The 18,356-nt window shown below is 46.6% G+C and overlaps 1 protein-coding gene across 2 annotated transcripts in view; it reads left to right on the top strand.

Moving 5' to 3' along the window:
* Window positions 1-18,356, top strand: part of LOC146195160 (cytochrome P450 3A31-like) — a 38,678-nt gene that overhangs the window by 13,171 nt on the left and 7,151 nt on the right. For both annotated transcript variants that reach the window (XM_084596196.1, XM_084596197.1), the window contains exons 4-10: window positions 2,813-3,056; window positions 4,123-4,250; window positions 5,231-5,318; window positions 6,506-6,578; window positions 12,777-12,885; window positions 14,434-14,522; window positions 15,366-15,506. In XM_084596196.1, coding sequence (XP_084452322.1) covers window positions 2,813-3,056; window positions 4,123-4,250; window positions 5,231-5,318; window positions 6,506-6,578; window positions 12,777-12,885; window positions 14,434-14,522; window positions 15,366-15,506 — 872 coding nt within the window. The remainder of the gene's footprint in view (window positions 1-2,812; window positions 3,057-4,122; window positions 4,251-5,230; window positions 5,319-6,505; window positions 6,579-12,776; window positions 12,886-14,433; window positions 14,523-15,365; window positions 15,507-18,356) is intronic.

The following is an 18,356-nucleotide window of genomic DNA, read 5'->3' as shown; positions in this document are numbered from 1 at the left end:
AGTGGATGACAAAAGACGTCAGCCCTGTCGTGGTGGCTTATAGGTTACATCGCTCTCCATACCAACGCATGGTAGCGGGTTCGAAAATGCTGCTGTGGCTGCTTTTGGATGGAAACGAAAAAAAAAAGACTCCCGTGTGCTGAGCTTATATCGGTGCACGTTAAAGAATGCCAGGTGGTCGAAATATCTGGAGCCCTCCACTACATCATCTCTCATAGCCTGAGCTGCTTTGGCACGTTAAACCTTACAGACAAAACCAAAGAGAGGTCAAGAGTATGCACGGTGTGGAAAGCGAGGTCAGTTCGCCGAAATGAGATCCGAAAGTTTTCATTGATAAGGCGGCCACTGATAGGATTGGTTTAATCGGAGGTATGCAGGGAAGGCCCTTGTCATACTAGGGCTAATTATAACAATAAATACCAATCCTAGCAGTTTATTTCTCGAAGGTGGTGGGCAGAGCTTGAATTTGTTACTTCACATTTGCTTCGCTGTACTCCTTTCTGTAGAGTTAACCAAAGAGACACACAAACCAACAGGGTGCAAGCGCAGTTCGATTAACACTTGAATAAAAGACGGAATCGTATACGCGCTACCTTGAACATGCCAGGCGACAAAAAGAAGCCTATTGCGCGCAATGAACAACTGCACAGAAACAGGCTATAATCAAACGAAAGTAATAACTAGACAATACCACAAGGCGAGAAGCTACGGAATATACGTGCTAACCAAGCAGAGTCGTGGAATAAAGGCTGTTTTTACTGAATGTTGCACAAACGAATTGAATCCAGTGCTTGCTCCTGCTTCCTTGCTTGAGCCAGTTGGTGCTCCTTCAAGAGAATGCCAACAAGAAAACCGTAGACACAAAATTGTATACTGAGAGAACAGGATTGTACGAAAATTCCCAACATCGCGGTGGTGCAATGATTAGGACACTCGACTACAGTGCCCAAGGACGCGGGATCGAATTTTGGTCGCGGCGGCCGATTTTTGATGGCGGCGAAAAGCTAGTCGTCTAAGTACTGTGCGATGTCAGTGCAAGTTGAAGAACTCCAAGTGGAAGAGATTACCGGAGCCCTCCACTACGGCGTCACTCACGGCCTGAGCCGCTCGTTACACCGAAGCAAACCGTAAATCCCCGATGATATATATCTGAGAGAGAACTCGTGAAATATTAAAGTCCTAGTTAATGAGATTGAGGCAAGCACCAGGACATTTAAAACTATCGCTTAAAGGCCCCATTTTCCAAACCTCTGCGTGGGCGTTGTCAGCGAAAAATCACAGGCATGCATCTGCCAGATGGTATAGTTTCAGGCTAAGTGGTCGTGCAGTACTGGTCGTCCGGTTGTGTGGCGTTTCGAGAACACACGGCCCGGCTGAGATGGCAGACAATGTAACCTGAGCTTCTCCTTTAACTTGGAAGGGTCAAATCAAAATCCAGTCCTCCAGGACATTTGGATTAAAAATTAAACACCCTGCCCCTAAGCCAATCAGGCACGCTCATGCATGCGACTTGGTTAAAGCGGTGCTTATACATAATTAGATGATATTTCATTCATTCTAGTAACTTACGAATACGACTGTGTGATAAGTATGTACGGGATAACAGTGGTCAATATGAAAAGAATACTGATTTATCCAGTATCAAAGTGCATATAGGCGAACCGTGATCCGCAAGGGGGCAGCAGAAGGGAGGCATCGACACCGTCGCGTCGTGCCCTCAAACGCGGAGCTTAAGTGTCGTTGTGGGGATCCCCACAGTTCTTAAAATTATGTTTGTGTTGTGTAGTGTCATGTTCGCCTTGTGTGCATTTCGCAGTGACCTTGACCTGCTTATAGTTTCCTCTTTTGACTTTAAGGGTCGCGAAATGGCTGGTTAACTCGAGAAATTTCTCAGCCCTGTAACGGTAGTTAATGAAAAACAGCGCGAAAACGAAGACGACACCACACAACACAGGCGCTGTGTCGTGTGGTCTCGTCTTCGTTTCCGCGCTGTTTTTCATTAACTTCTATTATCCACCAACTAGCCCGCCAATATGTTCCCTTGTAACGGAAGGTTTTTGTTTAAACGTACACGTCGGTCAGTGACCTCATAGTGTCTTTACGTTTGTTTTATCAATGCAGATTTAATGACCAGGCGTGTACGATCCTAAACTTATCGTGTTCCACCATTGCAAAGCATTGTGTTACGCATGCTCGGCGTCAGGGCCTGTCAATGTGGCACGCCACTGCGGCACATTATGTCTAAAAGAATGTGCAGTTCGTGTCACCAACAGTGAATTGATTAATCAAGACTATGACGTCAGCAAGTGGGTCGGTCAGTTCATATCTCTTGCTAATAACCGGAAACGTTCGGCAAAACTAATAATATGGCTTTGCTTGGTTGAAAAATGGCCAAACGTCCATTACATAGTAACTTGCAACAAGTCCACCTTGGCGATCGCCAGTGAAAAGGCCAAGCGGAAAGTCACCTGTAGGCTCTGAGCGAGAGAGTTTAACCTCAATACAAAACGCGCAATAGGGTTGCCCTCCGCAAAACTCAGTTAACTTCGAGTCCCTACAGAATCACGCTCTTTCGATTATGTTCACTGCGGTTGCAAGGTTTCGAATTTTGTGAATTAGGAATGCTTATCTGTGTTTTCGATGTGAAACAGATTCAATGTCTGACTGGTGGGGAGCAAACAGTTAATTTGTTCACGAAACTGCCTTTTGAGAGGTTCTTTGTTGTGTCAGCGCGGTATCCTTTGAGTCTTCTGGCAGCTAACGGCAGGCGCATTATAGTATTTCATCGCCGTTGTGTTTCTATCGGATGCAGGCAGTGGAAATAATGAAAGACCGAGCACACCTCTTTGTGGACATGGTCCAGGCGGCTGCCGCGAGGCAGGAGGGAGCGGCCAACCTTCACGATCACGCCCAACGGCTGGCCATGGACGTGGCCATGGGAGTTTTCCACAGTACTCAGACCGACGTGCAGCGCGGTGACGAGATGGCCTCAAAGCTCCTGCTCAAGTGTCGCCAGTGCACGGGCATGTTCGGGGAAACCAACGTTGTCTATGCCAGTGAGAACCACTACCTTTTTGACTTGCCTAAACAGACTTTGAAGGCGACAACATGATTTTCTGGTTGTTCGTGAATGTTGCTAGATTTCATTTGGGTATCATGAATTCAGGTATAAGACAAAAATATTCGGGCTGACGTCGAATATTTTCAGGAGGTTCCTGCAACAAAGAAAAGAAAACAAAATTTTCTTAATACAGGGGGAGTGGGGATTGATGCCAGGAGTTTTGCATTACGAGACAGGAACATCAACCATGCCCTAGACCACTAAGCCTTGTTGGTTCAAACTGGATAAAGGTGGCCATAATGAGCGTGCGATGTGAACGAGAGGGATCCGATAATGCAGTCGCCCTCAAATAAGATTTATAAAGAAAGGCAAAATGAGATATCAATTTATCCTTTTATAAACGCAAGTGCCTTCACGAGGTAAGCAAAGAGACTGCTAGAAAACATTATTTTATATGATTTTGGAACACGCAGGGTGTGTTCGTGTGTTCTCTCAAACTTTCGAGCACCTGATTTCATCCTCCTTCACGCGTCGTGTTCACCGCGATCGCGCGTGTCAGTAGTGGCCGCGTTTGTTTTGTTGGTGTTCGTGATTGTTTTGTGTACTTGGTTGGCTCTCTGCGTGCACCTAATATCTGCAGGTATGCCTGTGCCAACGCTGTGTCGCCTGTCATGTCTACCTCACTCGGAACTCACACGGCAGAATTTGATAGTGAGGGAAAAAAACTGCTTGTGACAAGACATCAATAACAGTTAGGCGTGGATTCTATATGTCGTAAAAGCTAAGGCGTCGCTTCTGTAAGTTCTACTGAACTGTCTAAGCGCGTCCAAGAGCCCTTAATGCGGCTGCCACTGCTATAGGGGTTCAGTTTGCAACATGGCAACCTCAAATGGAACAAGCAAATGAATGGAGCAACTTTTTCGGCGGACCATTCCAACCAGGGACAGAAAGTTGTGAAATTTAGCCCCAGCATCTGTGGGTACTTCTGCCTTAGCAGCACGGGAGGTATATATCATTGCGGCATACAATCGATCTCGAACATTATTTTTCCGCTATCGCAGACTGCATCTCAGAGCTGCCTATCCTCTTCAAGCCGCTGCTTAAGTACGCGATGTCGCAAGGAGTTCCTATGGACGCCGTGCTTGCATATTTCGGTCCCAACTTTGATGAACGAAGGAATATGGATGGTGTGAGTCGGTGCTTTCCTATCATTTACGATTCGCGCCAATATTGACAAATTAATTGTCGCATGCGGTCTGCCCCATTCTAAGGTAACAAAGGTTTTTAAAAGTTATACTGTCCAGAACGAGTGTAAGCAAGTGATGACTGTTGACAGTCGCCTGGTCTGGTCTGGGACATTTTGTTTTCTTCTCGAAAGTTAAATTCTTCAGTACTAATTAGCTAAAATTTATTATTAACTTCGGTGGAAAAAGCTTGAACATTGTAGACTGTATGCAAAACATTCCGTTGAAATGTAAGACGCCAGGTGCTATTTAGGGAATTTTGATTTTTTACCGATTTTTAATTGCAACCTTCACCACGCAGTAGCTTGCGCGCAACAATGGAGCTGCTTTAGCGGCCCATAATGCGTTTCCAGAGAACTAAGTTCACTGCGCGCTATTCCCATAGGGACTTACGCATGTGCACTTGGGGAGAGGCATGCGCCCGCGGCCCTCAAATGCTAGCTTTCAGGACCTGTAAATGAAACTGCCAAGGGGTACGCTTAGCGTATGCACCTGTTCTTCAAGCCGATCTCCAGTTTCTAATACGTGGTTTATTCCTAAATCGGATATTCAAAGTTAGCTAAGTAGTTCTGGGTAATGAATAAACTTTGCAAAGAGAAAATACAAGCTAGCCATGTGACTCGCTGCAGCTACATTGTAAAAACCACGATTACCTTTAGCTGGGACGCCTGGTGTATTGGAAGCTAGAATGCCTGCGTTGCAATCGGGATAAGAGAAGTCCTATTACTTCGAATTCTCAAGAAAACGAAAGCTTTTTTGTTTGTGGCTCTGTCTAAAGTTATTAAAAGTATTTGCATTTGTCGCTAAGCCCTTCGAAGCGCTAAATGTTCGTTAGCTTCAGCATCTCCATACAAATGCATGAAGTTATTGCCAAGTGCAGTGATGGACGTGTTGCAACATTTTTTTTTTTTTTTGTATTTCACAGAGGGACCGAAACGACCTTCTGCAGATGCTTTTGGACGCAGAATCCGAAGACAGTCCATTAATAAAGCCCCACTCGGACAAAGGAAAAGGTAGTAAGGCCACAAATGCTTCCTAAGAGCTGCATTAGGTCGATGTAACACTGAATTACTTGCATTCATTTTCCCGCTACGTGCAATTTGTTTAAAAAAGCGAGGGAGCAATCACGGATACTAGGTGTTGGCATCAATAAAGCACGTTGCCGGGCTAGTTGGTCTAACATCTTTTAAAACCGGGGAAAAAATTCTGCCGCGAAAACTTCACACACACATCAAACCTACGGCTTTGATAATGCACCTTTTGTTAGGTGGGCGTAGCTTGACGCTATAAATGGATGCACCTGCATTCTGAAATAAACAGAAGTTGGCGCCTGTCCGTTGTCTCTTTCTCTTTTCTGTATGTGAAGTTTTTACGCCAGGGTTTTTTGTTTCCCATTTTTAAAGACAGCTGTTGGTATGCTGGCTCCAAGTCATATTTTTAGTATTGGCCGTGGACAGAAGACGAACAGTATGCGTCGTACTTATTGACAGGATGAAAACGCGCAGCAGCCGACAGTATGCGAGAATCCCCGGCAAAAGGGCATGTGCGGTAAGCGTGGCTGGCTGCTGCGCTTTTCGTGCATACTCATGGTGTCGCATTTTCGCCGGGTATCGGCGGCGGCGCTCCGCGAGAGACGGCGCCCACGCGTTGCATTGTGCCCTCTAAGAATGGCGCACGCTGTACCTCATATCGTTTGTTGCAATATAGCGTCGGCCCTGCTCGCTATGAAATTAAACAAAATAAAACATGCAGTAATGTGAAATGGAATGTTTTCGAAAAAAGTATAAAGCTTACGTGCAATGCTAAAAGACATGTTGCTACTTTTGGCTGGTATGACATCATTGTAATCAGTTTGCAACAAAACTTTGCAAAGTGATAAATTTACCTTCGCCGTAGCTGTGTTTATCACGACTTCAAAGTTCAATGGCGAAACTATGCAGCGAAATTCACGGTGTAACCAGCAGTCATTTCAAGAGCGGTTTTCCCATATCGACAAAACACCAAGAATACTTTACGCAAACGTAATTTTGTCGCCCACTGGGTTATTATACTCTGCACATATACAACAAGGACGCTAAATTTAGAGCACGCCATTTTTTCACGCTCATTTTTTGCTTATGCGAAGGCAGTAAAAAAGTATCTACAAGTTGTCTTGCAAGTAAAAGAGTGGCTAATTCCTTGCGCACCTCTGTACTTACAGGCACGACAAACAAAACGCATCCAACGTGTCGCACTCGAACGCTGTCGAATGGATCGCTTTTCGTAATTGCTGCGTGAGTAGTAAGCGTTGGATAACGTTTCATTTTATTCCCACGCCTTTACAAGCATGCCTGCGTGCTTCATATGAAGTTACTCTTAGCTACACTTTTGACGCAGTGTCCCGAGTGTAATTCGATAATAAAATGCATTTATTACGGCTATCTCCCTCAACGGTGGAAAAGCATCAATACGTTTTTATTTTAATCTCAGTGCGAACTTTATTTTCAAATAATTAAATGAGCATAGAATGCCTCAAAATGCGTCGAGTGTGCTGATCGATTTATCTCAAACTTTAATGAACTACAAGTATTGCAGGGCATCAGCAGTCCAAAGTTTTACAACTTCTCCTTTGCGAAAACAACTTATTGGCATTATAAGGTAAAAGAATACTCGTGTGCAAATAATTAACTAAGATCTGAAAGTATTTAGCTTATTTCAAGCTTCATGCAGAGCGGAGGATCAAATAGTTTTAGTATTGCTCTCCGTAAGCATCTGGCTAAAAGTGCTATCCGATGCGCGATTTCCAAAACTCAAAGCAGGACGCGTATTTTACAAACGTATACAGTGTTTACCCAATTCTAACGCACATCTTTTTTGGGCGGAAGCAAAATCACCTGCGCGTTAGATTCCAGTAAACTGAACCTAGTCTATAGCTGCCCATTGCCATCGCCACAATGCGGGTGCGGCAGCTCACAAATGCGGTTGGCAACCATACCTAATCATTTGCTCGTCATTTTCGACATCGAAGGAACCATTTGCAATCGGTGTGGTGCTGTTGTCCTATCCGTAACCTCTCTTCTCCAAGAATTACGCCGCAGCGGCGAAGAAAATGCATCGTGTCCGCCACAAGAACAGTTTTAAATGTAAAGTTATTCTAAGCGCTCAAGAGAGTGGCAATAGTGAAGCAGCCCGCCATTTTGGAACAACTGACACTTGTGTCCATGACTGAATATTTGAGAGCAAGATATCAAGCAAAGGCTGCCACGGTCCGCAAGCGGGGAGGTTTCCAGACCTTGAGTATGAGTTGGGTGATTTCACGAGGCAGATGTGGGTGGATTACACACCGAGGTGCTCAAGGGGAAGCCCCTTGAACTAAACTAGTACGGGCTTGAGTGATGAAGTTAATGAGAATAAACAGCCTTTTTCTACCTGAAAATAGGAAAATGTTTACGTGTTTTACAGTTGCGCCTGGATGTAACGAACCTCTATGTAACGAATTCCTGAATTTAACGAAGGTTTTAAAGTTCTCATGCCACACCCATTGAAGCCAATGTATTTTCGACCTCTATGTAACTAAGGCATTGCGGCGGTCAACCTTGATGTAAACAACTCACAAAGCTGATAAGTCACTATTTTTCGAGCTTTTACTGGAAATTTGGCCGACGAAATGCATTAATTTAGTGAATATTAGAACTCTAAGAAGCCAGCAGCTACATGAACGCCTGTAATCACAGAAGCCAAGCAAAATTGGCGATGAGGATGATAGTATTATCTTCTAGCGCCGCTCCATGGCTAACGCAGCAGCCTCCTAAAGCGTAGGTAGTATAGAGCAACACCAGGTGGCATTAGTGGCTGCAGTCTGCCAAACGGAGAGCCTATACCTCAGACCACCATCTACAGGTCATTATCATCATCATCAGCTCGACTATACCTACTGCAGGGCGAAGGCCTCTCCCATATTTCTCCAGTTAACCCGTTTCTGTGCTAACTGCATCCACTTGACCCTTGCGAACTTCTTAACCTCATCCGCCCACCTAACTTTCTGCCGCCCCCTGCTACGCTTTCATTCCCTTGGAATCCAGTTTGTTACCCTATACCCAAAGCGACCATCGGTTATCCTCTCTTCGCACTACATGTCCTGTCCATGCCCATTTCTTGATTTCCACTAGAATGTCAGTAACTCGAGTTATTTATTTGACCTAATCTGCACGCTTCCTATCTCTTAATGTTACCCCTTCCATTTTTCGTTCCATAGCCCTCTGCTTTGTCCTCAACTTAAGTAGAATCCTCTTGATTAGCATCCACGTTTTAGCCCCATAGGTGAGTACAGGTAAGATGCAACTGTGGTATACTTTTCTCTTGAGCGATACCGGTAAGCTGCTAGTCATAATCTCAAAATAAAGGCTTGAGGGGCTAGTTGGTGCTGCATCGTATTCAGATATGTGGCGCAAACAACACAAACACAAGAGACAAACACACATGCGTGTGTTGTGTCTCTTCTCTTGTGTTTGTGTTGTTTGCGCCACATATCTGAATACGATGTAGTCATAATCTGCGAGTGCTTGCCAAATACGCTCCATCCCAATCTTATTCTTCTTGTTATTTCCTTTTCATGATCCGGGTCTGCGGTTACTACCTTCCCTAGGTAGACATATTCGCCTACTACTTCCAGTATTTCGCTACCTAATGTAAACTGCTGTTCCTTCCCGAGGCTGTTGAACATTACCTTAGTCTTCTGCATATTGATTTTCAAACCTACCTTTCTACTTTTCCTGTCTAGGTCATTAATCATTCTTTGCAATTCATCGCCTGAGTTACTTAGCAAGGCAATGTCATCAGCAAATCGCAGATTACAGAGGTATTCTCCATCTAACCTTATCCCTAACTGCTCCCATTCCAAGTCTCTGAATACTTCCTCTAAGCAAGCTGTGAATAGTACTGGAGAGATCGTGCCTGCTTGCCTAACAACTTTCTTTATGGGAATTTTGTTACTTTAATTGGGCAGAACTATGGTTGCTGTGAAACCACTATACATATATTCCAGCACTTTCACGCATGTCTCGTCTACCCCCGGATTTCGCAATGCCTGCATCACCTACAGGTACATCGGCGTTAAAATCAGTGCTCAGCGAGACGTATATGCAGCACAAGAGCACGTGCGACGTTCCTCCCAGCGAGCGTGCTGTATTTTGCGCAAACGGTACCTATGGGAATGCACCCGATACGTGATACTCCACGAACTGTGGAAGGCTGTGCACGTTCGGGTCCTGACGTTCGAGAATGCTGTGGTATGCATATTGGCCTCCACGCGGGCTTGGCTGGAGCGCGGTCAACACGAAATTGGCCGAGTAGCCCTGGGGTGCCACGGGCCAGTTGCCATTGAGGCAATTCAGGGTGACCTCGACTGGTCGTCGTCCGAAGCACGAGAGGCCAGCAGTAAAATTGCATTCGAGGAACGGCTCCGCATATTACCCGACTCACGATGGCCACGACGAGTGTTTCGGTACCTCCATTTTAAGGAGACCAGAACGCGATGATGGTCCCGGGTACAGCGGTTGCGTTGCAAGTATAGTCTCTTTGAAAATTCCACCCAAGAGAACAACGAGCTAACTGAACGGAAGAGGGGACGCGCGGTTCGGACCCGGGTGCAAGCAGCAGAGAGCGGCCGCTGGCAGTCCGCTATGGAGACCAAAACAACACTCCATATGTACCGCACGCACAAGCAGGATATTGCACCAGAACTCGTGTACGACAACAGCAGGGGTAGTGCCCTTCTATTCAAAGCGCATGCCGGAGCTCTGCGCGCACTTGTGTACCGCCGCCACTTCGATGCTTCCGCCGAGGCACAAGCCGCCACCTGCAGAGCCTGCGAGAAACCTGAGGAGCTCGTAGAACACTTGGTGCTCTACTGCGACGGGTTATCTCCTCGACACGCAGATGGCGCCACCCTCTTCCGCGCATTGGGCTCCAAGGCGGGCGACGAAAGCGACAACGAAACGAACACTATCGCATGTCGCAGTGTTTTCATCACGAAGGCTCGGCTGCAACAGTGGTGGCAGATAACTCGGTGATGACCGCTAAACTACTGACCATCGCACTCAGTGGCTGCCACAGTGCGTGTGTGCCAGTGCGTGAATTTGTGCCAGTGTGTGTTTTGTGCGACAATGTGTATGCGTGTTTTAAGTGATTTTTTTTTCTTTTTTTTTACAACTTATTGTTCTGATCCAGGGACCCCGTTGATCTCCCGATACGAAGAGAAAGACCACAGACTCATAATCATCATTTCTTTTGTAGGTACTGTACGTGCGTGTTGCACATGCTATTTTTGAGCACGTTGTGCATTCGCCATCCTGTCTATTGTTCTGCGTCTCGTGCACGTCTCGTGTGTCTGCGGATTTGCGGTGTTGGTTCACCCGACGTGTTTCGGAAGTGCTAGGCCAGCCTTTCTGACTGCATTCACGGGGCTCCGCTTGTATCTGCGGCGTCAGTTCGTCGTGATGAGTTCAACGGCCAAAAATTAAAAGTTTTGTCATTACAAACTTGTCATTTTAAGTGTGGTCTCCGCTGGCGAAAAGAAGAAGGACGTCGCCACTCATTTCAAGATTCCAGTGAGCACCCTGTCAACAATTTTGAGTGCGGAAGAGAAGATTAGAAGTGCAGGAGAGTCGGAAACAAAGGCTAAGAAAAGATTGAAACTGTCAACATATGATGATGTGGACAAGGAAGTGTTCACGTGGTTTTTGGACACGCGAGCTAGGAATGCGCTCATAAGCGGAGCGATATTACAACAGAAGGCGAACGATTTTGCGTGCATCTTGGACCATGATAACTTCAAGGCAAGCAACGGGTGGCTAGAAGGTTTCAAGAACCGACACAATGTCATCGGGAAAGTTATCTGCGGCGAATCTGCCTCTGCAGACAGCGATGCTGCTGCTTTATGGGTGACTGATACGCTTCCTGTAATACTGAGTCGCTTCGAAGCGGCTGAAATCTATTATGCCCACGAGACGGGTCGCTTCGGAGCGGCTGAAATCTATAATGCCGACGCGACTGCTCTTTTTTATCAGATGCTTCCGGGACGCGTGCTAGCGCTTAAAGGAGATGACTGCCCCGGCGGAAAGCAGAGCGAACTCCGCGTAACAGTTCTACTGTGCACCAACCTCGACGGCACTGACAAGCGAGTCCTGCTGGTTGTTTGAAAAAGTGCCCGTCCCAGGTGCTTTAAGGGGACGAAACGTATGCCTGTGAAATACACGGTGAACACTAAAGCGTGGATGACTCTGACAATATTTTTTGAATGGCAGAAGACTTCAACCAGGATGTCAAGCAGCAAGGCCATCATGTTTGCCTACGTCTGGACAGTTGCGCTGCGCACCATGTTGAAGGCCTGCAGCTGTCTCGCATCGAACTGCACTACTTCCCAGCTGATTGCACATCATTAATACAGCCGCTGGACAAAGGAATAATCAACAGTCTTAAATGCTCTTACCGGCGCCGACTGACACAGAACCTTCTTCTGAACATCCGTCTGAAACGGGAGCTGAAGATCGATATTTATCAGTCAGTTGAAGTGCTAGGTGCCTCCTGGCAAGAAGTCAAGGCAGAAGTTATTGACAAGTGCTTCATGAAGGCAGGGGTTACAAAAAACGCACAAGCTGGTGCCAACGACGATGAAGAAGAGACTTCAGCTTCATCCGATGTGGCCGAAGCGTGGGATGAGCTACGCAGCAAAGGTGATGTCCCCGACTACGTCGACCTGAGCGACTTTTTGTTTGCCGACAACGCCGCCGTCGCTACGGAAGAAATGCATGATGAGGCACTTGCCGAAAGCGTGCGAAATCCTGATGTCTGTGATGATGGTTCCTGTGAGACAGATCCGTGTGACGTGCCCACTGCGAAGGAGGTGATGAACGCAATCAAAGTATTGCACCGTTTCGTCAGCTCGCGCGACGACGAAGGAGCATTACATGATTTAGCTTGATTGGAACGCCGTGTTGTGCCTTCGCTCGCGCGGAAACAAGTAGCGATTACGCAGTTTTGTACTGTCAAATAAATGCCTGAAGGGTGAGTTCACCTTCACTGATATCTGAAGCCTTTCGGTTTCGTTTCTGCATCATTCGTGCGAGCCTTCATAGAAAACCTGCATGTAACGAAAAATTGTGAACTTTTTGTCGACTTGGTTATATCCAGGTTCAACTGTATTTCATTCGCGGAATTCATATGGCCGTTATAATCGGAGCTTGCAGATGTTCTTTTCTTGGTCACGGGAATCGGCCACATGCGCGTCAGAATTAGGTCTTCCAGGTTTTCTGCCATTAGGTCATGTAAAATGGGCGCACGTTAGACCTAGGTATGTACGGTACATAGTGCACAAAGCATAGAAATATCCCTACTCATAATGTACCAGCAATGACAAACCTTCTATGTGACCTATGCCGTAAAATTCTGCCCTACGGAAAGTTCAACGCTCGTGTATCTCGTCGCTTTTTCAGGATTGATTCGGTGGCGTCGCCACTAGCGTTTGCCACATACCTGTTGGCTATGCATCAAGACGTCCAGGACCGTTTGAGGGAAGAAGTCCTATACGTGTTATCAAAAGATGTACGTAATCGATAATTTCTTATATATTTGCATGATTTATTCATTGTTCAGTTGGTTTGATGAACACTTGCGAAGTGGTGTAAGCATTATTTAATGAATGAGAAATGTTGTCGAAAGCGATATCAATACTATGAAAGTTATCGTTTCTGGCCGTAGTCGACGCCCGTAATTTTTGTGGTTTTTTTGTTTTTAGCCTTTGTTCAAAGTCCAGAAGGGCTGTCGAATTAAGCATTTGCGGCGCTCACAGCGCCTAATTATTTTGAGAACAAGCTGAACTCGCTCACGCATTTTCACGCTACGCATTTAACATGTATGACCTTTAACCTTAGATCGAAATATGTGCCGAGGTTAATAATAATTCAAAGAAAAGATGTAATTTCGCTCCACGATGGCAACCGCAACTGAAGCCAAATATGAGTGGTTGGCAGCGAAACGCGACATGCACCAAGTGCAGCACTGTTTTCGACTGTAGTGGGATGGAACTTTAAAAAAAACGTCAGTTCTTAACCATGGGTGCTGCTGCGCTGAACAGCCAATAAAAAAACAGTTTTTAATATTTCGCTATACCGAACCAGCCAAAGGCATCATGATTCTTGAGCTAGCAAGTTGGTTTGACACTTACCTTTTATTTCCGAACCCAGAAATACTAACAGCGACACAGTGCGGATGAATTTTGCATGGTGGTTACTACAGACTTAAGTTGTATCCGACTATATACCACCGGTTTTCAGAGCTAGGCAGCGTCATGTAGCGCTGTACTAAAGCCAAGTATTCCGTTAACCATAAGATCAGTATTTTGCCGCAGTCTCGGAGCATTTGTTGTACGTTTGGCATCTCTTTAGAGCTGGTCTACCAAAAGAAAAAAAAAACATTTGAGTATATTCCTTGTGCACATATTCACATATGCTACGACACTAAGAGAAATTGGTGCTAAGCCGGACACTGCCAAGCGTATACACGCTTAGTTCCTTTATTTCGTTTTAGCTTCTGAATTATCGATTTTGTTCAGTCGTGAAAATGTGTCGTTTTCTTTGGCAGCGTTATGAGAATCCTAGTCAGCTTAAATCGAGAAAACAACCGTGCAAATTTCAAGGCAAAAACGCTTGTGTCGCAAATGCGTTCACGGTTAATGGAAGCAATTGAAGTGGACAGAATTAGCATAAGTATTGCACCACTGCCGTAAACTATAATCTGACGAACGAGAAAGCATTTCAGGCTTTATAATTGCAACCTCTCTGCTCTGTCGATAGTTTTAAACACCAACTCTAGTACGGCTTCGGCAAAGACTGCTCTTTTGATGTGACCATATGAACGTGAACTGTCATATATCATTTACGTCAGCATGTTTTAGGGAATGTTCTATCATCTGCTTTTGAATTCTACCAGCTATATATTTAGCAGTGATTTTAAATGCTGCTGATCGAATTGCTTGCTCGGGCTTTATTTCGATTCGTGACTCCGCGCTCGTGGGCACCGTGGTTTTTCTTGACTGCGATTTTAGGAGGTGTCTTAGTCAATACAGAATGGTTCTTTTATCACATCACGCAGGGCGGCTTAAGCTACGACAATGTGTGTGAGATGGAGTATCTTGGCCAGGTGATATCGGAAACATTGCGCTTGTACCCCTCGCTTCACGGGTAAGTTATGCTAGTGAGAACCTATCTGCTTGTTCAGAGTGTGCCGCTTTACAGGGATGTCGCCATTGAAGAACCAGAAGGTGATGTTTGTCACTGAGCGAGGCGCAGCTGATATTTTTCGATTAGCATGAACGACCTCACAGTATTCGCCCTTCCCTCCAAAGCAAATCATATAGTGTGATATTAAGCTGCCTTCAAGAATAGTCACAAAATTGCAAGAAACAGATGCTCTTTCAACATCGCAGAGGCGGATTTATGAGAGGGGTAAGACAATCGAGACATTCTACATGCGATGACCGTTCTTTCCCTATATATTGAAGAAAAAACATGAAAATGAAATTGAATTCCACCTCTCTAAACAGCAGCCCATACTTTCGCCCCTGGACGAGTAACTCTATATGATGAACATGCCCACATGAAAAGGAGGTATAGATCAGCTTTTCTAAAACCAGAATTCATCAATCTAAGCATCTTCGTGAAGTTACTGTCCCCCCAGTAGTAAATCATGTTGCAGATATTGTAACGATAACCTCAGCCTAGCTATGCTTTCGCATTCCTCGTGCAGTGCCGAGTATGCGAAGCCGTAGAGTGATGTTCATTTAAGAAAATTTCTTCTTGTTCGAGGAATTTGAGGTTAGAAATTCGAGAAAATGCTTACAAAGTTTTAGGAAGTTTTAAAGGCCAAAATAGTCTCACTTTCTCAGTATTGCTCGAAGCGTAAAGTTGCTGCATTTAAGAGGGCCTCAAATGAATAGTTTATTCCAGTGACGTGTACTTTCGGCTGTGATGTAAAGACCTTGCATGCAGGGCATAATCTTAACTAGGTGGAAATAACTGTTTCAGGTTTGTTCAAAGAGAATGCGATGACGGCTACGAATACAGAGGCATGCGCTTTCCTAAAGGAACAGTGGTTGGAGTACCGGTTCTCAAGATGCACTACGATCCAAGGTTCTGGGAGGAGCCCAAGAAGTTCGACCCGGAAAGGTATCTTAGTGGCCAGTTTCACTGTCGTTGGCCTGGAAACAAAATTCGCCTGAGTCCAGTAGAAGATTCTGGTTGCTTACCCTAAACTGTAAAAAAAAAGACAGAATTAGAGAAACGCTCAGGTATTTTGGTTCTTCAGTGCCAGGTAAGGGTAATAGGAGGAGTACCAGCAGAGCAACAAGTTTGAGAACGCTACGCTCAGCGGCGTTCATAGAGATATGAGCCAGGCATGCCCAACTGGGATTTTTGGTCAATGGATAGAAGAATGGATGCTTGCTTCGGTGAGAGGCATATAGGAAAAGGTATAAATGGAGGACCACGGGACTGGGGTGGTACATCTTTATATATGCCATTCCCTAACCGTGACATCATAGGGCGACATTTAGGACCATTATACGTAGATGGTTACCCGCGTTACCAAAAAGCTAATTTCAATCAATTTTCGAAGCTACACACTTTTATGGCTTGCCCTGGCATCAGATACTCGCGAGCACCGGACAATACCACAAGCGATGGCGATGGCGATATGGTCGTACCCTTTTGAACGGACGATCACCCAGTGGGATCTGACCAACAAAAAAAAAAGGGAAAAAGGAGAGTACAGATGTTAGTTCACTCCACGTCTTTGCGCCGCTCCGCCCGCACTGCTCCTCGTGTCCACCAGAACTCCAGGCGTCTCTTCGTACATTCCACGACTGCACCAAGGAATTCTACTCCGCTCCCCTCTTCATGTGACGCCGCGACGCCGTCGGTGCTTCCCTCTGCCGTGTCAGCCGTGTTGCCTGCGAAGCCAAGGGCGACCGGCAGCGACGCCGTGCGAGGGGCGGGAGAAATCGAACACATCCAAGTATCACGTGCTCCAAAGTTTCCTCCTCCGCTCCGCAGAGGGCGCAGTCGGATAGGCACTTGCTATTGAACCTAGATCGACACTGCCGCGTCCTCAAGGCTCCACACCTGGCTTCAGCCAGTAGCCCGCTCCCCACGGAGTTGTCATAAAATGGTTCTGAGTAGCTGTTGATGGCATAGAACTAGTGATTTGCCTAGGCGTCCCATTAGAGGGTGAAAAACTACCTCACATGTTTTTCTGAACACACGCCCTTAAATCGTACCGATTTCTTAATACTGACCACCACCAAAAATGACTACAGTCCAGCCCACTTATAACAGCCGCAGATATAACGAACGCTCGCTTAGTACGAACGAGGGCGGTGCTACCGTCAAAATATATATTGGGGCAATGGCACAGTGTCTCACATAGAACGAACTGTTGTGGCCTCAACACTCGGTTAGAGCGAACGCGAAGCTGTCGGGTCCCCGCAGTTGACCGATCCGGCGGCGTTTGGCGCGGTTTCGCTCGACTGCGAACCCGCGGCAGGCGAATTTCGCGCATTTTGTGTTCCCCTGACACGACGCGAACACAGAGCGAACAAAGCGTCCCCCGGCGCTCCTTTGCGGGTAAAATAAAGTAAAAAAAAGCGCGCGTTGAAAAATGTAAACGAAAAAGCGCACCCGGTGACGAAAGAGAAAGTGGCGCCGCCCGCGTCGCTGTGATGCATCCACGTGATCTGCGTCGGCCAATCCGGAAAGTCAGGCGCCTGCTCTACCGGCTCAAACCGGTTCTCCACATGTTGCTCCGTTGCCACCCCGCGCTGAGGGCATTGCGCTGTCGATACTTTCTGTGCGATGGCACTGCGTTGACATCGTTGCCGCATCCGTGCCTTTCCCAGATCGGGCAGTTGAAGGCTGCCTCAAAGCGCGAGCCCAAGGGCTTGACTTGCGCCTGGTGCGAAGGAGGACTGTACGCCGACCTCTTCAGGTGCAAAAAGGAAAGCTGTCGACATCGCAACGAAGATGGCCATTGTTAACGAACTTGCTCAAGGTGCAAAAAACCGCGAACTGGTCAAGAAGTACGGACTGTCAAAATCGACCATTTCAACCATTGCTAAGGGTAAGGAAAAGGTTCTTGGTGCTACCTTGAATACCGACGCAACGACTAGAAAGCGCCTTCGCAAGGCGACCTACGCGGGCGTTGAGGACGCACTGCTGAAGTGGTTCGCTGACGCCCGGTCTCGCAACGTTCCGATCAGTGGACCGCTGATGCTCTCCAAGGCTAAAGACTTCGCCTTTCTTTTGGACTTTCCCGATTTCAACCCAGGCAATGGATGGCTCCACCGGTTTAAGGCTCGTCACGGAATTGTTTTCAAGGCGGTCGTCGGCGAGGTCGCGTCTGTGAACAACGAGGACGTCGATGCGTGGCTTTCCGACAAGCTCCCAACAATCACGAGCTATGCTCCACGGGACGTTTACAATGCCGACGAAACTGCGTTGTTTTATCAGATGTTGCCATCTAAAACGCATGCCTTGAAAGGCGACAAGTGCGCAGGAGGGAAGAACAGCAAGTTGCGCATAACCGTTCGTCGGTGCGTCAATATGGACGGCAGTGACCGGCGGCTGCCTTTTGTCACTGGCAAGTCACGTAAGCCGCGATGCTTTGGAAGCTACGTGCCCGTATGCTACAGCAACAATAAATACAAAAGGCTGGATGAGTCGTGACATATTTGCCGAGTGGCTTGTCGAGTTCGACCGCGACATGGCACGAAAAAACAGGAAGGTCCTGCTCATGCTGGATAACTGTGCGGCGCACCATGTGCAGCCTTCCTTGAGTGCGGTGACAGTGCTCTCCTTGCTTCCCAATGCAACCTGCAAAATTCAGCCGCTGGATATGGGCATCATTCATTCGTTCAAGGTGTGCTAACGGCGGCGCGTCATCCAACGCTTGTTGATCGCGATTGATGCTGCCATGCCAGTTCGCATCAGCTTTTTTGCCGCCGTTGAGATGTTGAAAACGGC

The sequence above is a fragment of the Amblyomma maculatum genome, chromosome 3 (assembly GCF_055883805.1).
Source record: "Amblyomma maculatum isolate TAMU_Amacu chromosome 3, ASM5588380v1, whole genome shotgun sequence".
In the NCBI taxonomy this organism is placed as follows: domain Eukaryota; kingdom Metazoa; phylum Arthropoda; class Arachnida; order Ixodida; family Ixodidae; genus Amblyomma; species Amblyomma maculatum.
Note: the sequence above shows the minus strand (reverse complement) of the source record. Positions and strands in the feature narration are given on the sequence as shown.